We start from the raw sequence: 23,666 nt of genomic DNA, 5'->3' as shown, positions 1-23,666 counted from the left end.
AATTTGTGATTTGGTTCCTCGACGAATGATGATGGGATTGATATCACTTCCAGAGGGTGGCGACTCTTCTGCTCATTGAACGCAGTTGTTGTGCTGAAGACTGCATTGTGGGCTTGGCTATAGAGCACGTGGAGGAACATCCTTGTCTGCGAGCAGATTGTCCTGGCAGATAAAATGAGAAACCTGCACACACACAAAAATGTTAGGAGACAAGTATGACTTTCATTATCGTCATCCTCATCGTCATGCCATTACCGCCTTTGTTATCATCATCCTCATCATCATGCCATTACCGCCTTTGTTAGCGCTGCATTGCACAGTGTCTGGAATCTCGGTTGTAAGTGAAATGCCTGCCACCACCACCACCACCACCCTACACATCCACCCCAAGCCGATGGCGCACGTCAGAGTAGAAGTAATAGTAATAAAAAAAAAGTTGTGAGCCTCTTTTGTGACATGGAACATCCCAGGAGCTCCAGTTTAGTGCCGTTATCAAAAGCTGCCGAGTGAGTTATCGGTGCTCACCATCGCCCTCACAGGCCAATTTTATGCTCTGATGCGCGCGCATGTTTCCTCCTCTCTCGGCGGAGTCGCCAGCGTAAGCGTTGGTGTCGGCTCGTTTATAGGGCTGGGCGCCCCGTTGTTTGCAGCACGTGCTCGCCCGGGAGGGCGCGCGATGGCGGCGAGGGGCGCATCTGCAGGTGTTATCGAGGAAATGGGGAAGGAGGGTGCTGACCCCCGCGTTTCAGGTTTTTACTACCTTTCCGCCAGCGCGACACGACACGGGACCCCTACGCCTTGTTTGTGCGTGAAGACAAATACCACCACCACCACCACCACATCACCCCCACACACACACACAATCACCCCTTTCACCTGCGTGAAGACAGTGGTGGCCACCTACCCCACCCCGTGTACGAACACATAACACACGCAGATACCCGGGTCTTGCAGTGATGTTTTTAGATGGAACACGAGCGTGCATCACGTGCATCGGGTGGCGTAACGCCCTGCTGCTGCTTTACACGTGTTGCGGAGTCTCAGGTGTAACCAGGATGTTGCAAGTCCTGCACGGCACTTCCTGTACAGTTCACACGTCAGCAACTCTTGTTTCACCGCGTTTGTTGTCTTAGGTCATTGCACGGGGGTCACAGGGTAATAGTAGACTCACCACCACACATGGGGTGGGAAGAGAAAATGCATGTAGAGAGGTAGATGTTTCAACCGATGAGCCGTCGTATTTGTATTTGTCTGTGTGCATGCTTGTTTAGTGCTCGCTGGTTTGTCAAATAGTTGAGCTGACATATTACAGAGTAATCTACTTCTTTACTTGGACATGATCTTCCCTGTATAGAAAATAAATTTATCTTAAAATATCTACCATATACCCTCGATTTAAACTTTTATGTAAAAAATATAATCTTATGGTTGTGTGAATCCAAGAATGGCTATCCACAAACTCAATAAATCGAATATATCAAAGAGAAATAAATAAAAGCTTTAACTTTCATGCTTATGAAAGTAATGATTGATGGGAAGGATTTCGGAAAGTACGAGAACGCGTTGCGGCAGACCACGTGACTGACAGGATGTGTGCATTGTTGATCAACAATTACGTCAATGCATGACCTGACACCCTGCACGTTGCCTCAACCGTCGCCGAGAAAGATGATCTGCAGCGTCATCACTTGTCGCAGGACAGGTGGGACTCCCGCACGAGCTAGTGCATCGTCAAGACAAAATGTCAAAGAAAAAGTAGGAATAGAAAGTTTAGAGTTCAGTCCGTACCCGGAAGGAGGGTCGAGAAGACCTCGGGGCGGCAGGGTGGGAGGGGATTGTGGGGTACTGGGGGGAGGGGAGAAGAAACAGCAAACCTCCCAGTTCATCTGATTTCGATTACCGCTGTAACGCCCCAACGAGCAGGAAGTGGAAGCTAGAGAATCCTTGATTACACTTCAATGGCAAGCGAGATGGTCGGCGCTGTGAGACTTTTGAAGGAGGGACTCAGTCCAAGAAAAGATGGAGGAAAAAGGGAGGTGAGAGAGGAGGGGGGACGAAGAGAGAAAAAACATCGCATGGGAGGCTACTCTGGTGGCGACCGAATTTGGCTTGCGTGCCCCTTGATGGGCACAGTCCGGGTGCGTACAAACGTTTGTCGTCCGTGGTATCCGATTCCGGACTGACCTCAAGGCAGACCCTCATCAAGTCTCATCGCAAGCGGTAACCTCCATGGCGCAGTGGTACAGCGCTCATCGCCAGTCGATTGTGGCCATCGGTTCAGAAATCTTCTCAGGAAACTTGTTCTCTGGGGTGGCCTGGGTGGTTGACGGGGACAGGGGTCAGGGTGTTTCAGTTTCTTCCACTTCCAATGACTCCTCTACCATCATGGCGCGAAATGATCGCAATAAATAAACCTGACAGACCTTTCCCATCCTAAAGATGTCAGTCTGGACACTTTGAGCGCAGTTCACCCAGCGTTTGTATGTACCAGTGTAAAGGTCTGTTGTGATTTGGGTGTGACCTCCACATGATCCATTGTGAGTTCCTAACACCTACCCCAGTGTTACATACGCTGGGATTTTCAGCGCCCTAGGGGTGGAATTGTGAACATGCTCAGCCGTGAACACTCGGCGAAATGTTGTTGAAGGAACTGCCACCTTATCTTACAGTCTCTGTTTAACAGGACATCTCCCACTGTAGTCACGTGATACGCCTGATACTGATAGTGAGGGCACATAATGTAAGTTGGCCATATCATAAGTTATCAAATAAACTACCTAAAAAACATAACAATAAGCTTGTGAAACGCACCCCAGTCAACTGTCCCATTGTATTTCAAATCCTTGATAAGCCTTGTCCCACCCCAAACTATTCCTCTCCTACCCAAGTTTCTTCATAAACTACCCGCGGCACTGTTCCTCGCTGGCTCTGCATCACACGAGAGGAGAAATCGGGGTGGAGTGGTATGATTCAGTGCAGCCACTGTCAAGTCCGCAAGGAAAAATAAATAAATAAACGTACCCGAGCTGTCGCCGACGCCGTCTCACCCACCCTAGTCTCGCCTAGCCCTATAAGCCGATTTTCCTGATGTCAACTTTTTCACAGAGTGAATCTGAAATGTCGTTGACAGTGTTAGCAAACATGGGCGGGCTCGATGCGATGACAAAAGGTCAGAATACTAAGTTCGACGAGGGAGAAGACGGTGTGATCTCGAGGCTATTCTAACCCCCTGCTACGTCTCCTACAACGATAACCACCCAGCCACCCACCACCTCCTCTTGCACCGCCACCACTGACTGACGCACACAGAGACGCCTCCCCAGGGTATTCAGTCTGGGAAAGACAAGGGCATTTGCATGCGAATGGGTCTGGTCAGAAAAGCGGGGTGTATTAATTCCCCTGTCTGACAGAAGCGGTTCGTCTAATGACTTTTAGATGCTAACGAACGGGGGCACCGCTGTGCCTAAACCCACCGAGTCACCGTGAAACCAGCGTCTGTTTCCTTCCAGCCACCCGCTGTTACCCACCCACCCCACCTCCCCCAAACCCCAACTTCGCATCTTTTGTTTTCTTGCATGAGGCAAGATTTATATTAAGCTACGGAGTTTGGCAAATTTTTACCTCATGCAAATTGGTTTTTAGTGTTTGCTCTCTCTTTCTATCACACACACGCGCATGCGCGCACCCGTATATAGTAGAGGGTTAGGTCCTGAAACACCCAGAATTCTGTCTAATGTACTGTTGCGACATGGGACAACACCCATTTTCTCTCTAATATTTCGCAAGAGAGAGTGAGCAAGTGAGAGAGAGAAGGAGAAAATGAATTCCATAATTGTCAGCGTGAGTTGTGCCCCTTTACAAAGCAGTTATCTTTGCCCGTCGTCAGTCGTCAAACGGACTAGAGCTCGTGCTTCGTTGTACCATCAGCGGCAGTAACTTCATGCTGTGCCTGGTTACTTCCCCTCATCGCCAGTCCTGGAGTTTACATGTGCATAAAACATCTATATCCTGACAAACCGAGTGCAAGCGCGCATGCGTGTTCGGATCTGCACAGCGCTTCCGGCGATAGTTATCATGGTTCAAGAAAGCATGACGGGACAAAACATTTTTTTTTAGGGGAGGGATGGGGATTGTTGTTTCTGTTTCAGGTGTTGATGTTTGTTTCTTGGGGGAGGAGGGGTTGAGAACAATTATTTAGTAGTTCTTGATTCATTGTCGCTTGCTGTGTGAACTCAGGGTACTCGACACTCATCACACCTCACCTATTCACACACACACCATCCCAGTGTCAGTAGAAGTACATACATCATTTCTACTTGAGTTCATTACACCGAAGTCCAGTTTAACTGCTTGTGTCATGCTCAAATGTCTTCTTTTTTTCCGCAGAAAACGGCCAAGACTTCTATCCAGGCTACCCTCAGCCTTATGGCGAATTTTTCATGGGACAAGGTGCGGATGGTCCGGGTGCTATCAACTTTCTGCCGCCTACCCAGGGTACTCCACCAGTCCTAGAGCAAGGAATACACCAACCAGGTACGTTTTCTGTTGTTTGTAACTCGTTCCCAGCCAGGTAGTGACACTGAGCATCAGAGGGCACGAGGCCCCCAAAGCCATCCACCCGGCAAACACAAACCTGGCGACCAAGACTGGCAAACAGGGGTTATCTCCTTGTCAGAAAGAAGGATTCTAGGATTTCAAGAATCAAGTATTGACCAAACTTGTCCAAGTGTTGTCTGTTTGCTTAAGAGCCTAATGTCCAATCGCTCATCCATCTTGAAAGTGATTTTGTCACAAGTAGCACAAACATCGTGACGCCATGTTGTCTGTCAGTCTGTCTCTTCCCATTCTGTCTCTAAGACAGCACCAAACGACCTCCTGGTTTGACCCGATGGTTTCCACCAAACTAGTCAATGGCTGACAATGTGCGTCAAGGAGCAGCCGGAGCAAGTTGCCATGATGGTGACCTTCCAAGTCACGTGAGTGATTTGAAGGCAGCACAAAGACAGACTTGCGGAGGATCGTGAGTTCGTTTGTGGAAGCAGACGTCAGATAAGCGGCGCTAGTGGCAAGGTCAGCAGGCGGTGGGGTCGCTGCCTAGCTTGGTGCCGGCGAGGTATCACCCAGAGCCATCTCTGCAATCAGCCATTTGTAATTAAAGATCTGCGACACGGAGGAGGCTGAGGCAGGCAGAGGCCCAGGGAAATGATCGCATAAATCAAAGACACCAGCCCGAGTTACTGGCCCTGGCAAGCGGTACATCGGGCCCAGGGGACTCAGTCTACAGGGGACGCTGTTTGAGTCCACTGGGTACTCTTTGGGAATACTGGGTGTGTAGTAAGCAAGTGACTGGCAAGACCGGATACAGTGTCTGATTGGATATAGTTGGTCTCCTGGGTACAGGGTACACTGAGCATCATAGATCAAATGGCATGCATGATAATATAGAGGGATATATACAGGATAATTGCATCGTATACCGAGTGTCATAGTGCTGGTAGGCATAGAGGACGCCAAAGATGTCAGGGTACATTTTGAGACTCACTATTCCAGATATCCAAACACTGAAATATTTTCACGCAAAGATGATTCTTTGGAGACTAAACAAACAAAACATCTTTTGCACCCTTTGCCCCCCTCACAGATTCCTATCTCAGTTACTCCATTTTAACACCCATCCACTCCATCCTCGTCAACCAACGCATCCCTCCGTCTGGAGTTTGATTTTTTTCTGTGCAACCGTCCATAGTCTTTGTTTGCGGCGCCTGTCTGCACACTTCCGCTCCATTTTCGCGATTAGGTGTTGTCCCTCCTTCAGTTGCCCTCTTACATTGACCGCTTGACAAGTTTTCAGTGCTAATGAACTCCGCTTAATACATTTGCGTCTCCGAAGGCCCCCACCACATCCCCCCGACAGCACCTTTTCATCCAAATTACCTCCCTGTTCAACACTAAAGGGTCAGCGCCGGCCAGCGTTTGGTGCGCTAGAGTCTGGCAAAGCGGACGAAAATAATTGATGGTCTAACGACAGAACCGATGACGCGATAGTTTTGCTCCCGACGACTTAATTAGCGCGGCTCGAGCCACCGAGTAGAAAGCAACGCCAGGGTGGGTGGGGAAGGTCTGCACGAGGTCGAGATGGAGGTTGGGGACTAAGGGGTGGGGTGAGGTTGAGACAGAAACATGGTCCATGAGGGACGTGCATCGTCCGAAAGAAACAGGAGGTGGCAAACTTCTGCCAGGAGCGACCACTCTGCCCCAAGCGCGATAATCGTACATGATAGCGGCCCTTGGAGACGCGATGGCGATGACAGCTCCGCTCGCCGAGAGGAGGGGCGAGATGGTTGGTACGAATGGCGGTGTGTTGTGTCTGGTGCTGCTACTGTATTCCGGGTAGCACAGTCCAGATGAGATATCGGGGTGGCGTGTTTGGTCTGCGGTGCCAGTCTGATGTGAAGGAGTCAACGGTAGTTGTAGGGAAGACGGGAGACAACCACATGGAAAAGGTTTACGATTTGCTCCATGCCTTGGCTATAGCGCAGTTTCCGGCTACACTTCCGGACTGTTGCAGCGCCATCTCTGTTGCAATGCTGACTGCCAAAGCGATGTAATGTCGTGATTGTATTAGGAAGAACCAAAGAATTTAACCGTCAGATCTGATCGTTCAAAGCTCCTTTTGCTGTGTCTTGTGAACACTCGTGGACCTGTTATAGTGCAACCGCCTTTTGAAACAGTCCTGAGGGTTTATCATAACCCTTAATATTATGTCCTTTAAACATTCTCAGAGGTTTGTTAGCGGGTAACCGTCTTTTATTACAGAGTAGGATTGGAATTATCCCCACTGTCTTTTGGAACAGTAAGAATTATTACTATTTGACTGTCTTTTGCAACAATCAGGAAAATTTTACTATCACACTGTCTTTTGAAAACAATCATGGAAAGTTATTACTGATGAACAAGCTATTCACATTTTCTTGAGTTCCGGAACAAACGAACGAACGAAAAATAAACCGGAAATAAACCTTCAAAATTTCATTTCAAACAAATGGTGACTAAGTAAACGATAAAAAAAAAAAAAAATGTCCCAAACTTCTTGGTCCATCATTACACTTTTTTTTCAAGATTTGGAGTTTTGAGGAACCCTTCTGTTACACCCACCCATCCACCACCCCTTTGACTCCTGTCTTGGTAACGATGAGATCTCCCCTTCCGCATCCTCTCCCTCCTCACAGATCCTCCCATTGTTTTTTCATTGCCGCTCGCCTCGCGTCGTTCCCGGGGGATCAACGAGTATTGATCCCGGGGCCAGCTCGTGCCGCCAGCGGCCAGCGGCGAGAAGGGGTCCGGGCGCGCCATCATTTTGTTTTGACAGCCCCTTTTTTATAATTATCTGTCGATTACCGAGCGGAATCGGTCTCCACTCCCAGCCCCCGCGTCTCAGCACCGCCACCTCCAGACCGGACCTCTGGCGATGGCGGCAACCGAAATTACCGCCATTTTGTGCCCTGCCCCGCCCTGCGGGTTCTCGCCATCGCTGGCTAAGTCTCAAGACTGTTTCTCGTGTTGTTTGGTTATTTATTTGGTTTGTTGTGTTTTCAGGTATTGTTTGTTTTTTATTTGTTTTGTTTGTTTTTGTTTTTTGTGTTTTGTTTGCTGTTGTTAAAGTACAAGCAGAATAATAGTCGAAGTCATAACTTTGCGGTTTCGAAACTGGAGTGTGGGTTGTGATGAAAGGTGCTTGGAGTGCATGATAAACAAAAGAGTAAGGCGTCTGTTCCGGGTGGATGTTACAATTACATTAAAGCTATGGGGCATTATATTGTTCACACATAAGTGCGGCGTTTCATCAATACATCATGGCGATGCCAAGCATTGTAAAGACTGAATGTCGCATTGTTCAAGAACAGAGTATACAGTATTGCTAAAAACAAAAAGAGTTATACATATCAATAGAAGGACAACAGCACCCTCCAACAGGTCATAGGTTGACAGCAATGTTGACATCTAGTCGTTCATGGTGCATGCTGTGTGCGTGCTTAGCTTCTCCCTCCTCTTCAGTCAGTTCAACCATTTGCTCGTCTCTCGTTGTCCAGATCGGCATGTGCGTTAAAGCCGGCAGAGATAGTTTGGAGCCGCGAATGTTCTGGCAAAGACCTCTCCCACTGGTCACAACTTCCACCTTAGAACATGAGTTTGACCTCTTCACACGAAGTCATTTTGCTCCGGTCACGTGATCATGTTATTTTCACTGAATGGGTTGATAAAATAATTTCTGTTCGGTGCGAACTTCGGCAAGTGTGACTGATTCTGTCTACCATACAACCACCGCGTGTAAAATGATAGAAAGAACCGTAATGTAACACAGAGACTGCCTCCACGCACTTACTCGACCACTAATATGCGTTATTGGGAGAGACGGACAGAATGAGACAGCATGAAAAATAAATGATGCAACAGCCACAGCTTCATCTGGCTACCAAGTATGAGGAGATGAACGTTGGGATGGGTTAGGCCGTTTTGCTGCAGGTGTCTTTGTCTGGAAGGACTGAGTCATCCCCCCTACACTTCATCAGAAGTAGAAAACACTGAAAGCCGAGGCAGGGGTTGGGGAAGGTTTGGGGGACGGGTGGAGAGCGGAGTCACTTAAAATGGTAGGTACAAGAGCTGTAAAATTCGGTTTTAATCACGGAGGTCGCGAGAGAACCAGAGAGGGAACTTGCAGAGAAACGCACGAAGAAGCCCAAGAGCCGAGAGCTTGGCGGAGGTTTACAAGTGGCTGCCGACAGCGGCAAGGGGCAGACAAGCCAGCGCTGCCAACCGCGGTGGTCGAGTAGCGGTCCTTGATGCGACCAAGAGCCCCTAGCACGCGCACTGCCGAACTGCCGCGCGCCTCGCTCTCAGAATTCCTGCCGGCGCTCTTCCAGTCCGGAAATTTTATGCACATGTTGCCGTCCGTCAAACTGCCCCTGTGTGCAAGTCGCCTCAGTTTTTGTTTTGTTTTCAACCAACGGCTGATGAGGAGGGGGGACGGGTGATGGGAGGTTCTCATCCGTCTCTCGGATCGCGGAAACACGCAACAAACAAAAAAAAAAAAAAGGAAAAGGGGGTTTTCTTTTTATGAAAATAATTAAGATATAAGCGATATTACATGTCTCGACTGAAACTTCACTATCGGTTAATTGCATTATCAACATCCCATCATGCATTGTCAATTATTGGATCGTCGTGACATTCTCTCGTCTCCATTGTCACGACGACTACCACATCCCCCACCGAAGGTACCGTTACAACATTCAAGTCTCAAAGCAGACCGGCACTCGAAGGTTGACGAGTAGTCGTCTGTTTAAGGATGGCGCTGCAGCAGGTGGAGCGGAAGACGCATCGCTGCCGCAGGCGTAAGGCGGTAGGCGGCTGCCACCCGGGGGTCGGGGGAGAGTAGAAGGGGGGCGCCCTTCGTTACCTTTCGTTACTCGCCGCCTTCAAGTCACGCGAACTCTCGTCACAGCATGTGAACTCCCCGCGCTCATGTTGCCCTGGCTCGGCACACACCGTCCCGCGAGAGTCGCACCTAGCGGCCATCTTTCTTCCCTGGCTTCAGGAAGAGCAGCTTCGTCACGGAAGCCTCCAAGGACATCGTCAGGGGCGGGACTGTGAAAGGTCACTCGCATCCAGCAGGCTGAGAACGGTGGCGTCCCCTGGGACGGTTCGTGTCTTGTAGGAAGCTTCGGAGTTAGTGATGTCGATGCGGGATATGGTTCTCGAACATGGCGATGGCTCAGTCGGATAATGACAAAATCAGTCCGAAAACTTGAGCAAAAAAGTGACAGCGTTAGTTTGACCTCACGACGAATATTGATTATCAGCACACCCAGGGTATTTAATGTGAATCGGTATTGAGTTAAAGATCAAGTGACTAAATGTCGGATGTCGACTATATCCAGTGTTTTGTCTCATGGTTGGTTCGGTAGTCACAGTCACATCACTCTGACATCACTGTAACGTATTTTCCACGAATCACACAACTGACCACACTTGTCACAGTTGACCATTCGCAACAAACCGATCGAGTATTCTAAGAAGTCGAATGTCCAGGACTGGCTGTCACTGGATCACAGGTTTTATGTCCAGGGGACATCCAGTCAACATGACATGTCAGCTTTATTGTTGCCATTGTTTGCTTCTGGCGACAGAGAGATCCCACCTTTACTGTTTAAAAAGCATTTTCGTGTATTCTTTGTCTTCACAACGAGAACTGCAATTAGAACTAAGCTTAACAGCTGCAGTGCTGTCAGATCATTTCGTTTTGCAGTGTCCCCGGAAGCAGCTTAGACGACCATTTATTTGTAGGCACCTTGCTCGATCGCAATAATCCAGATAAGTTACTTTTAACTGACCACGAATTGGTGGCTTTTAGTTTGATATACACTTCCTCATTTATTTAAAGCAATTTTTAAAGTGTAATTATGGGGGATCCATCGTCATTCTATACATTGTTATAACGGACATCGCTTTTCCGCTTCAAAGGCAGCAGTCGCTGTGTCAGAGGATGATTATAGTCGTTGAGGTCGTTAAGCAGACACCACTCTGTCCAGCGGAGGACTGCCCAGAATGTTAATGGGTCAGCGGAGGGGAATGCTAGGGTCACGACTGAAATACCAGTCACTCGAATGGAATGCCAGACACGGGGATGGCAGACGCGCTCGACGGCAGTCAAAACACTGCTACGTCAGCCTTGTCACTGAGGCATGATGGGACGTGGGCGTACGGCCCTCATCTCATTCTTTCTCTCGCATGACGTATATCCTGTGACAAAAAAGTTCACAGCTTCCGCGTTTGCTGGCGTGAAACGGTTGCCAACGGCTAAACAAAGGTAAATAGACGAAAGGATCTGAGAGGCAAGTGATGGACAGTTGAAAAAAAAAACCCAAAAAAACAAACCCAGAGGCCTGTGCCCGGCAAACAACAAAAGAATAACCTGACTGTGGGTTTTCTGAGTAAAACATTAAAGATAAGAATTTTTAAATAGGTATTTACTGCAGCCAGCTCAAATCACAACACTATAACGTGTAGATGTCAGCTGGACGACCCTGGTCTTGGAGAAGGGCTGTCATCGTCACGGTTGTATGTTGCTGTATTGAAGGACCCCGCCTATCATTAGGTTGGTCCGTGAGGTATTCCAAGCACCCAGGGTAGACCGTTCCAGTGAGCAACTTACATCGCAAACAGCCACCTTTTTAACCGACAACATATCCTGATATTTGTGGACTGTTTGGTAAGAACTCCAGCGAAAAGCTGTTGACTTGTGGTACTGTTTGTCGACGAAAAAGTAGTCAAAGTTAACTATTCAGACGACTGAAGTACTTCATTTTCATCCATTTCATGGGAAGTTAGTACAGGTGTGCCTACCTGTAGAGTACATAACAGATCAAAGGATGCTATCTCCTCCTCCCCTAGTAATTAGTTGTCGCCAGGCTCCCAGCGATGACCATCAGCAGACAACGCACTCGGTCGTCTGCAACCTGTGAGACAACGGAAGCGTTCACAAGGGTTTCTGAAACACTGAGCTCGGAGAAGCCTCGGCCGCCGCTTGTCTTTCATTTAAAAGTGAAGATCCCTGTCAACAAATGGATTGTCCCTAAACTTTTATTAATTCCCAGAGTGCGCACTGTCCATATCTGGCGCGATTTGATGGCGCTAGACCCAAAATCTTTCTGCGTGTAATGAAACAATTCTTCTGAGCAAATGAAGCCAAACTCAAATCCATTATAGGGCATTGTGTGAATCTTTTGTGAAATTTAGCATTGACAGTGCCCAGTTCCATCAAAACAACATTCGCTTTAATGAGGTTCTAGTTTTGCCCTATGAGTTTCCGCTTTGGATTCGAAGCGCCTGAAAAACCTTTATGTCGGAGGTGAGTGTGTGTTGTCGGGGGGTGGGGTGAGGGTGGAAGGGAGGTAAACGATAGCTGGTTCGGAAGGGGAGAGAACAAGTTAAACAGAGAGAGGTCAATAGCAGGATCCGATGACGTGAGGCTAAAGGCTGCGTGCTATGCTATTACCATTAGAATCCCAGCACATATTTACCATGGCAGATTGCAGATAGTTCCAGACATGGACAGCAGATTGTGCGCCGTAAACCCAAGCCGCGAGCAGGCTAAGCCTGTGGCCCCACCATCGCGCCAGGCCCTAGCCACGCCCTCCTGGCGCGGGAGGAGTAGGGGAGGGCGGCTATGCACTACCAAAGCCTTTCGAAGGTCGGTTGCGAAATCGCCTCAGGGCTTGGTGATAGGGCTAAGGCGCGGGAGGGGAGTGGAGGTGGAGGGAAGCGGATGCACGGGACAACAAAAGATCCTCCACTGGCTTTGATTTAGAGTTGCGCATGCGCGAACTCCGTCACCGAATGCCTGCGAGAGTCCAGCTCCCCCGAGGACACGGCAAAGGGACAAGGGTTTTGGATGCTGCTGCCATTGGCAAGTTTAATTTTCGTCGGATTCTGAACACAATCTGATCGCTGCCCGTGCGATTTAGCCATCTGCAAACTGATCGGTTTGATCTCTGCTCTCTGTTCTATCGATCGGGGCGTTAGGGAAGCGAACCATTTGGGAGGTTGGGCTGGGGGGACTATACGGAAGGCATAGCAGGCCAGGTTCCTAAAGACAGCGGGTGGGAGGAGGAGAATGAAAAGGGACGGAGGGCAAGCATCAGGCTGGATGAGGACGCGGCAAGGACCACAGATCGCCCTGTAATCGCCTCGCATGTGGACATAGCGGATTTGGATATTTTCTTGCCGAGACTGTTTCGCAGTTTGATATTTCACGGCATTTCCTTACAGAGCGGAGCCCTGAGAACGGATCGCCTTCATTCTGGGGATGGGCCTGCGGCAATTTACCCCCTTTCCCCACCCGCATTACAGAAGGGTTGATGATGTACGTCACACGCTAGACTGAACCGTCTGTGGATGCTGCACTGGTCGTCAAGCCTGTTGCTGCACATTTCCTCTCGCTTTCTCACAGTGACAATTACCCGACTGTCGGTCCCTCTCAAACATTCAACACACTGAGTCTTCAAGTCGGTTTCAAATAAAAGATGAACAACATCTGAAGCTTTATGCCTCAGCATGTCAAAGCATTTTTTGTTCTCTCAAGATTCATGTTCTTGAATAAAATCAAAGCACCCGATCAGAATATGGTGTTAATTCCAATATTCAGGTCACACATATTGAACATGACAATGTTAAACATCAGCTTGCCTGACTAAGCTTTGTAATGGCCGTGACTGCGTGTGTGACTTGCATAAAACTTTTTGTTACAAAGCCATGCGTGAAAGTTTAAAATTAAAAATGACCTTAGCCAATTAAATTACTAATTCGTTCTTTCTTTAATTTTAATGTTTTATTCAGTGGCTGTGTCGGTCGGTCTGTTGTTTGATTTTCGCTCATAACCGAGGTAAATGAAAATGTAGACTATTTTCCGGGTTCTAACATAACAATGCACTGGAACCGTAATTTCAGGAACTCAGACTGACGTCATCGTGTTAGCACATTAACCCTGTTGTTATAGTACTAACCCCTTTGCAACTGGGAGGAGGAACGGAGGTGAGAGGGGATGCTGACTGCCAGTTCTGTCAAAGACAAAAGCTGTACTACGAGGCCATTGTTTCTGCAAGAAACAGTCATTTTGCACTCGTCCTAATCAGACACCCCGAAAGGCAAATAACTGATACCCGGGATTCTTTAATAAAAAGAGACCTGTGCGCGAGACGTGACGTGGGCCGGAAGAGCGCGGCACCGGTGCTTTTCAAGCGGCGCGTGCGATGTATTGGCACACCGAACCTGACCTTTGTCAATAGACATATGCAAATGGTTCGTGTCTCCCCAAAACACTCTAATCGTCAGATTAAACACCGCCGGACTTTCTGGTCCGTGACGTCCCATAATCCTCCGCCCGCGGAGCCTCTGCGATGGACGTCTTGCCGCTAGCAGAGTCGGACTGTGATTGGAAAAATCCCGGCGATATAGTGCAGCCACATTCTCCTCGCGATAACCGCTTGCGCTTTTCTTTCAAACCATCCCAACGGTTCTTTGTTCCCTCAGCCCCCTCAACCCTCCTCCTCCACTACCACCACCACCACCCCATCCACAATGGAAGACCTCGTGTTGGGTGATTCAGTTTGGCCTGTTGACATCGAGAACGATCTCGCTATACTGCTTCTACCTCGTCATCATCATCATCCATCCCTTCCCCTCACCCCCCAAACCAACTACGGCAGGTTACTTTGGCGTATTGATCCAACAGTGAGAGATCCGCCTTTCACTTCCGGCGTATCACCTCTCGGCCTCCGCCTGGCGTTTGCCACTCGTTTGTTATGCAAACGACATGTCATCGTCTGTTGACCGTTTGCTGGCCAAGTGTGACTTGATTTCGGTTTTAGCGAGCGAGATTATCTTCGAGTGCCGTCAAAGTTTCTGTTTGGGTCGCGCAGTGTTGAGTTACCTGCTCCTGACGCTGCTCGGGGCCGTTAGGCGGCGCTCCAGTGCACGCGCAAACTGGGTCCGTGCCGGCAACGTGATTGCGACGTACCGCAGACAGCGATGCGCGCGCACAAAGGTGGACTTTTGTTTGTTTTTGCAGACTACTAAAATCAATGTAAACTCGCGTGAATCAAATGTCAAGTCATACAAAGCGGTAAGAAAAACAAGTTCCTGTTTAATCAGAACCGTTTGTACCGTTCTGTTTTAGACACGTTCTGGCGACCTGCCTCACAGGCACGTGATGAGATTCTTGCAGCTAGGTGTGTTCTAAAACAATCTTTTCGTTTATTTTTTTTAATTATTATTCTACATTTTTAAGGCAGTTTTTAATATACTTTTTTTTCTAGACGTGCTACTGGATACCGTTTCGATCCTTTGATGTGTGTAATGAACGCGTAGTTGGGTGAGGAAGGTTGATATTTCGGAGGCTGCACCACTAGCACAAGAGAAAAGCTTAATTAAACGATTGGGAAAGGGTGATAATGAAGGGTTGGTTGGAATATGCTTCAGGAGCAGATGCCGAGACGCAGGGTAAAGGAGTAGAATGCACTGTCTTGAACGAGCGAGCGAAGGAGAGAGGGGGAGATAAAAGGTAGTCGTCACCGACACGCTTGAGTGATGGTCTGCGCTCCCCGCTATGCCGCGTGGTCTGTCTTTTGATCAGCAAAAACCAGCCGTGACAGGTCCGAATTAGCTGCTGTAGTCCCCCACAGTTTTTGCTCTCCAAACAAGCTTTCCCGTCTGTCAGCCCATCCACTCCAATATGCGTGGTGCGCGTGGTTGGTATCCCGACTGCGGGAGCTGGGGCAACTGCACGCAACAACAGCCAGCCGCAGATTTGGGAAGGTGTGGGGAGGTGTGTGTGGGGAATGGGGGAGTAAGGTTATGTCACCATTGTTGGGGAGGGGTGAATTGGATTACGAGAGATCTCTAAGACGGCGGTTATGATGGAGTAAAGAAAGTGTGAGGTCCTGTTGAACGAAACAGGGGAGAGTGGAGTACTTTCATGGAGTCCACAGTCATTTTGTCACTCGCTGTTTAGATCACTCACTCATGTAGGATAAGATATTCGCGAATACATAGCCAGCGGTTAGAACTACCCGGGCATCCGCGATCGTTAAGGAGGTAAAGAAGAAGGAAGGTCTGGTTGGCGGCGTAGTGTTCGCAACCGATTCCACAGCGAGGCTGTTTTTTTCCTCTCTCTTCTTCTTTTCCCTGCCTCCGCCTCCTTATGGCTGGCTGGAAATCACACAGTACAAATGTATGTGCCGGCTTTCCAGCCCATTGCAAGTAGAGGCGAGCGATACATCTTGGTACAATTAGCTCCGCAACACAAGGCGCGGCACAGCAACGTCGCAACATGTCTCTGACTGTCTACCCACTCTTGTTTATGCTCGATTCTGGTCGGCGAAAAACTTGCCCCGGCTTCTACCCCAGAGTTCCCGTCAGCACGCTGGTAACGTCCGGGGGTAGGGGGTAGGAAGAGAGGGGGACGGGGTGATGAATGGCGACCAGCGGTTGCAGGCAGGAACGAACAAAATGCGGCGAAAACTCGTTTGTTTGGAGCTCGCAGACTGGCATGTCAAGATGAGCCCAGACAAGAACCAGGGGCGGCGGGCACGTGAAATGTGCCGATGGCTTGCATGTGCATGCTCACATGCTCTGTCTGTGTGTACGTACGTGTGACAGTAGGGTTGGAAGGAAGGTTGGGAGACCTGATCATGGACGACAACCTTTACCAAAGTCTTCATGCTGCTTGCTCGTCCAAAAGTTTATTCCTCTTGCCTCAGAATGATGTTTGCTCGGCAGCCCACCAACCTCAAACCTCGAGATGCTGATTGTTTCCACATTTCTCTGTATAATTTTTTTTTCTTAATTCCCCAACCCCAATATACGTTGCATGATTAAAGGGATGGGTAAAAAATGCCACCAGCATCACCTGAATAATTGTCGCCTTTGCTGCTATATTTCCCGAAACTCATATTGTATTTTCTCGTCTTCTTTTTCACTTTCTTTAAGGCAGCCGAAAGGTCGTCGAAGATTCTATGTGAAAACTGTGGTGATGTCATGAGGTCTCCGCATTTTTGTGTCGCTTTCATTGCTTAGAACCTTATCTTGTGTGTACTTCTCCTTTAACTGCGGTCAGGTCGGGTACCTTACAGAGAGTCGTGAGACAAGATCTGAACCACTGAGCCACTGGGTGGGTTTATTCTGGGCTTCTTCAGACGGGTTCGTTATACATTTCGTGACACTATTGTGTCATAACATCTACCATGATTATTAGGCTGCTGAGAAAATGGATTTTGCCCCACGTTTTCCAGACACAATGAAAAAAAGAATGAAAACAAGTCGTCGTTGGTTTTTATTATTATTGTCGCTGTCCTGCCCCCAACCTAGGAAAAAAGGAGGGGAGTGTGTGTGCGTGTGAAAACAGTTTGTTCAACCTGACCATCCGCTTGCCTTGACTCTCCGGGTCGCCATCAACCGTATCGCACTTTCGCAGCTGAGACCCCCACGATTAACCTCTGACCCGTGACCCTAACCTAAGCTGTGACGACGGTTTGATTTACGATTCTCCTGCCGCTCGTTTTCGTTCAGTTGTGTCCTCGACCGGCCCCTGATCACGTAGAGGGCTTCGCACCGCTATCACGTAGTCGCAGATATCCGCTTACCACGGGCCTGGCACACACGTGTGGACCAGCGACAACCTCGCCCCTGGTACAACGATACACGTGCTTTGTGTAAAGCTATACACCACCTGGTCACGTGGTCACGAGACCGGCGACTGGTGCGTTGTTCACGGTTCACAGCCGATCCCACCCACCCCTAAAACAACACCACCACCATCGTGATCCTCCACAACCAGCTCGAAGTCTTCCTCCTGTCAAGATCATGCGCGGGTGCTTGGCCCATGTCACGCCGTGCGAACATTGTTGTTACCTCCCTTCTTGGAGTGTGACAGGCATTGTTAGTCCCTTCCTACCTTTGCCAGGTGGGCGTGGGGTGGGACTGTGTGCTGTGGTCTGTCGAGGTCGTGAGCCGAAAGTCCATTAATGAATGCAGCTGTAGAAATATGAATCGGGAGAAATTTGTAGAAAAGTTTGGTGAATTGTTTGTGTTGATAATAATTATAAAATCTCAAAGAAGATGCCGCGCTAGATATGTAAGCAGCGTTTGTCTACATGCACATCACCAGACACATTTTCAGCAAAGATGCTATTTACCTTCTGAAGAGCTGTAATCTGCGTAGTAATATACTTTGTAAATCTTGAAATGAAGCGAAATGTTTTGTAATATTGTAACAAACATTCTTGTAACCACTGCTTAATATTGTCTTTCTTCTGTCGTTGCAGGTCTGGGTCCGGAGCATCATTTCCTGGCGGGTGATCTCCCTTTGCCTCCCTCGTCTACCCCGGAGCCCTTGCCGCCGATGTCGGCTCACGACGGACCGTTCGGGGTGGCACGGTCGCTCGGACTGGCGCAATTCTCTCAGTCGCTCGCAGCCAGCGGCCACCCGCACCACCACTCTCAGGAAATGGCCTCCGAGGTGTGGTGACGGTTAGCCCAAGAGCGTCAGTACCTGCAGCAGCAGCAGCTTCATCAGCACTAGCGGTTGGTTGTGGGGAGGTGGGAAGCGGGGAAGAAGAAGGAAGAAGAGGACTGGCTCGCCGTTCGAGGGTCACTGAGGACAGATTTATGTGACGGCATCGAGAACGTTCGACGACTCCGGGATGTTTGTCAGGTAGTTACAAACCCTGTCCCCTCCATTCTCATCTGTTCGATCGTCAACATCAGTGTATCTACCTACCCCGGGGGTTCCCAGTGTTTGATGACGTCAGAAGGAATGATGGACACGGACGTGAACGCCAACAACACGAGGTTCGAATCCTTGGCGGCGAAGTGGGTGTATGTGGAGGTGGGGACGGTGTACTACGATCCTCTTTGACAAGGCTATGGGACTGCCGAGACTTTCTTTTCAAAGAAAGAACAACAGTGAAAGGCAGGTGGTGATGAAAGATAAAGGACATTATTAAGGATGCTACAAGTTCCTGGGGAAGACAACCAACCAACCACAAGACGACAGTGTCTGACTCTCGCTTCGTGTCTGTCGGCTGCTGCAACGCTTTTCTTAACTGACGCTCTTGTGCAAAATACCCGAGATCGGGGACAAGGCTAAAAACAATGGACAAGGTGTTAGGTTTATATCCTGACTTATTAACTGTCATATGAACCTTTCCGATGACATTGAACTTTTGTAGTGTCGACTGTTGTGTCCTGCTGGATCTGCATTCACACGATTAAAGTGGCACTACCACGCTTTACTCGCGCCGCAACGATGACTTTCCTGCGGAAGTGACGTGTCTGTATTTTAATTTGTTGTGGGCATCTGATAGTGTCTTCATTCGTTCTGCTCTGCAGCTGTTTACAGCCCAAGTCATTTCTGTGCGCTATATATATATAAGGGCATATATAGCCTTTAAAATGTAAAAAGACAAAAAAAAAAATGTTTGAAAATAATCGTGGGGATAAAGAAGAGGACAGGCAGGCAGACAATCGCTTGTCACGTGACCTCGCAGCCCCCGCTTGTGCTCGCACATTCTACCTTAGAGCTTCTTATATTTTGTTTCTCAGACAATCAGCTAAAATACCTGTCCACGTGTCACATGTGGTTTGCTGATTCCTTTTCAGAGTGGAGCTACTGGGACACAACAGGTTACATTATTAGCAATCGTGGGTGGAAATATGTTTTGATTTCTCTAAACACGATGTGGAGTACCCGTACCCCAATATCAGGTTCGAGCGGGATGATCTTTCGGTCTTTGATGTGTAACGATTATCGTCCTTGCAATCATCCCTGTTTGGTATCTAAAACCAATCACGACTGTCAGTTCTTTTATTCCCTCCATCCGTTTCCTTTTTCTTTTTTCCTCGCAAGAAACAAATGCTTTTGAAATGCAGTAAATACAGTTTGCCTCGTTGCTTTTGTTTCTGTTTTGCAGACCAGTCCCACAAGGTAATTGGTAATTTCTTGTAGAGGAAACCTGACTGAAATGTTAAAAAATAGGCATTATTTTTTAAAAAAGAAAGTTATGATGGATGCTAAGATCGATGTGCACACTTCGATGTTCGTGCCGCTGAAGCGCGTTTGTCACGGGTGACCTGTGACCCGGAGTGTTAGGAACGTGTGCAAAAGGCCATTATAACATATCACTGCTCTACTGTGTGCATACAGGCCGCGCCACCAGCCTCTGTCCCAGGGTGGGTCACTCTTGCCTACTTCCGTCTGGAAGATGTGTGTGACGTAGGTGTCTTGGAACGATTTTTCTGTGACGTGTTCGTCCTAATCTCCAATTCATTTTCATGAGTTGATCATTGTGATACATGTCTGAGCGGGGCTGGGTGAATGGAATGTCTGTGTGTGTGTGTGAGTTACTTGAAGGCTCATCACACAAACACCATAATTAAAGTGCGACTTGGTGAGGTCAAAGGTTAGAGATCAGGCTGTTTGATGTGATCTCTGGTTATCAACTCGCTCATCTATTTATTATTTTTTATGTTGTCAGCTGTTGTTAGTCCTTCGAATGAGCTGCGTGTTCCAAATCTGTCTTTGAACAAAAGCATGCCCCTTGCTTCTCTCCCTTCGGGGCCGACGGGAAGCCCTGTCCTTGTGACGTCAGTGTACAAGTGTGACGTCAGCGTAGATATGGCGTCAGCGTAACAAGAGCAGATAACCTTTTGCTGGACAACTGCCTAGAAGAAGAAAAACAAAAAGAAATGTCTAGCATGCCATTATTAATTATTCTATCATGTTTTCTAATTATGAGGTACATCAACCTGACTACTTGGATTTATGGATTGCCATGGTTACCAGACGTCCTTAGTGACCGTTCCTTTGTCCTCTTACCGCGATGTCAGTCCCAGTTGGATAGAGTATTCTGTGGATCATACAGTGGTCGTTGCCAATTCCTTTTTTATTTCATTCTCAGGTTCAATCACTGATTGCTATGTTTTTCCTCCTCTCTTCTCAAGAGAATGCATGCATAATCATCGATGTATATATTTCTTGTTCATTTGTTCGCTCCCATTGTACGTGCTTCATGTTGAGAATATATATATTGACATGTAACGTGACCGAGACGTCACTGGAGCACGTTCATGTCCAGTTCAGTGTCGATGTGGGCCTCAGGCAGACGTAGGGTTAGTGTGTGAGTGGTGTGGTCAGTCAGGAGAGTGAGAGCGAGGCGGAGATAAAAGAAGTTTATAGGGATGAAAAAAATGGTGAGAATTTGTGTGTGTAGCTGTGAGAGAAAGAAAGATTATTTGCCAAACAAAACATAACCTTATTTTTTCAGATTTAAGTTATTAGATCAAAACGAAATCCAGTAATTCGACAGGTTCGTATCCCAAGAGGTCAGCTGTGTGACTTATGATTCCAACCGAAGTGTCTGTTCTAGTAAGTTGCTGTGGTGTTTTGTTTTTGTTTTTGTTTTTTTTTTCCCCCTTAAAACAAGGCAATAGCCTAGCGGCTATATGGTGTCACTACGTTTAAGGTCAGACGAGAGAAAAAGAGAGAAACAAATGAAAATAATAAAGAGTTTATTAAGAAGACCTGTCCTCTACGGCTGTCGTACGTCCCTCTGTAACTATTTAAGATGTGTTCTATGTAGTTGTGAAGATGTGCTAGATGTTTTGTTTTGATGAAAAAGAAATAAAATGACAAACATGGATAACACCAGCTCTTTTTTTTCGTGGTCTTCCCGTGCGAGACGAACGCGAGTGATGCTGAGGAGCAAATACCTGCCCGTGGGTGTGACGTGGGTGTGAGCGCTTTCGCAAAGAAAAAATATAAAAGAAAGAAAGAAAAGTGAATTGATGAAAAGAGATGGTTACGAGTCACGTGGTATTATAAAACACTAAGTTCAGGGTCTTTTTTTTATTTTAAGCGAGTGACGCACGCATGCTCCTCTGTCGTGCACGTGTGGTTGGTGTGCATGAAGAGCAGGCGAGCAACGGTCTGCAGCTACCCGCGGTTCTTTCATCTTTAACCTCCATCCAGGCCGCGTCGCCGTCAAAGCTTCACACTGACTGCGCCTGCCCATCCCTTTGCACCTCGTGGTCTCCCCTTTCACTCTTGTCTCCCCTTTGAAGAGTGTCTCCAGCAGCCAGTCCCTCCCCCTCCCATCATGCCCTTATACTCCCCACTCCCCGCATCCTCCTGTCCGCTCGGCGCTCTAGGGGGGGCCAGGAGGGGACGTCCCGTGGCTTTTGTGACAAGTCCAGACTTAGCGACACACTTGAGCAAATTTGCCGGCGCAGGTAGTCGCCGTGACTAGCGCACAGGGTCAAGTAGTGCACGCCCTCCGCCTGCCTCCCGCTGGGCGCAAGATGGCCGCTACCTTGTGTATGCAACTCTTTCTCTCTCTCTCCCACACACATTCTCTTTCTTTGTTTATAGTCTTTGTAAAAACTTTTTTTCTCGTAGCTATAACACAGCCTTTAAAATATCTTACCCTTCTAAAATTTTGTTGCATTTTCTTCTCAAACAAGCGAAGTCTGGGAACTGGGAGACCCGGATGTAAGGAAACCAGCCACAAGCTGCACACCACAAACACAAAACCAGATAGTACAAATTCGTGAGAAGCATGTGACAGTCATTCTCAGTCACATCAGACACAGGCTTCAGATGTATGAAGCAGTAATCTAATCCTACGTCTAGGACGAAAAGTTAATTTTTCTGGAAAGTGCAGGCTCACGGGAAGGAAGCAGGTCTGCGACTTCCCCATGATGTGAACGAAACAAGGTGATCCGCTTCTATGCTAGACATTTAACGATACATCATTTTACAACTCAACTGTGCTTCAAGTGTTCAGAGAATCATTTCCCTTTCTACAAAGATTTATTGCAATAATGTAACAACCATGAAATGTTTATTATTTTACTTCAAAAGGCAGTCTTTCTCTGCCAATCAAATAAGTTTTCAAAACATAGACACAGCTCAATACTTTTAGCATAATAAACGTTTCAAATGATTACATGGGTGGTGTATCAACAAATGTTCTTAATAATCTGTATATAGGGAAGAGGGAGAAAAATGCAAAATAATATAGCATGCCATCTGTCATAACATAAAATAAAGGTAGGCTTCTAATGATTGATATTTTATTATGTCTGCAAGGTAAAAAAAATTAATTTGTAGAAACCAAAACTTGAACGTTTGGTGTATCTGAGGGTAATTGCAACAGACGTACAAACAAACAACAAAAAGAACTGTTGTACATTAAGACTCTAAGCAGGTAAGCCAAGAAATGTATAACCTGTGGATGAATGTCTTAGCAAAGCATAGCTAGTGTAGTGTTAAATGTAGATATCGACAAGAATCACAAGATGAACTGCCAAAAAAAAAAAAAAAAAAAACGAGACGTTTAAGAATTTTGGAGTTTGAACTTCCACACCAACAGAGGAAAACAAGTGACTGCATCTAAGGATGGTATGATGTCATTATTGTGATGTCCTTACCATATTTGACTGGAACCCTTAGGCCTTAGGGGAAGAGGAGAGTTTGGAGACCAAAGCAGACGTGGACAAGAAGAGTAGAAAGCGAGGCAAAGGACATCGGGCCACATGGGCCCCACAAAGGGCGCTGCCTTATACAGGGTCCGCTGCCGAGGTGTTGTTGGGCCCTATGCTCCTCGAGGAGTAACAAGGAATAAACGAACTAAAACTTACCATGCAGCTTAAAACATTTAAACATTTGATCATATCCATTCTTGCATGCATAGTGCGCACTCACAAACACACACACACAGCAAACAAACACGCTCACACAATACAAGATCTCTATTCTGTAACAAAGACAGCAATAAGGAGCGCCCTGAAGCCATTTCCTCTTTTTGTTTTGTCTTTATTTTTGCTAGGTTCGTGATTGATTCCTCATTGTGGAGACAACTAGCCTATAGACAAACTTTTTTTTTCGGTGTTAGTTATACCGGACACGCTTCCCATGGTACATCTCTAGCATGAATAGTCGCTAGGATTTGCCAGATTGAAAAATAGATGATCTGTATCCTGGACTGATATCAGAGTCCATGCACTGCGTTCTGTAACCTCAGATTTCAATAACTTCGGTATCTGTAAAAAAA

The 23,666-nt window shown here is 47.6% G+C and overlaps 1 protein-coding gene across 1 annotated transcript in view; it reads left to right on the top strand.

Moving 5' to 3' along the window:
* Positions 1-21,257, top strand: part of LOC112561552 (LIM/homeobox protein Lhx5-like) — a 106,298-nt gene extending 85,041 nt beyond the window's left edge. Inside the window, exons 5-6 of the mRNA XM_025234111.1 lie at positions 4,387-4,533; positions 17,880-21,257. Coding sequence (XP_025089896.1) covers positions 4,387-4,533; positions 17,880-18,082 — 350 coding nt within the window. The 3' untranslated portion in view covers positions 18,083-21,257. The remainder of the gene's footprint in view (positions 1-4,386; positions 4,534-17,879) is intronic.
* Positions 21,258-23,666: the final 2,409 nt, after the last annotated feature.

Source organism: Pomacea canaliculata, linkage group LG4, assembly GCF_003073045.1.
Source record: "Pomacea canaliculata isolate SZHN2017 linkage group LG4, ASM307304v1, whole genome shotgun sequence".
Taxonomy (NCBI): Eukaryota; Metazoa; Mollusca; class Gastropoda; order Architaenioglossa; family Ampullariidae; genus Pomacea; species Pomacea canaliculata.
This window is presented reverse-complemented; position numbering and strand designations above follow the sequence as displayed.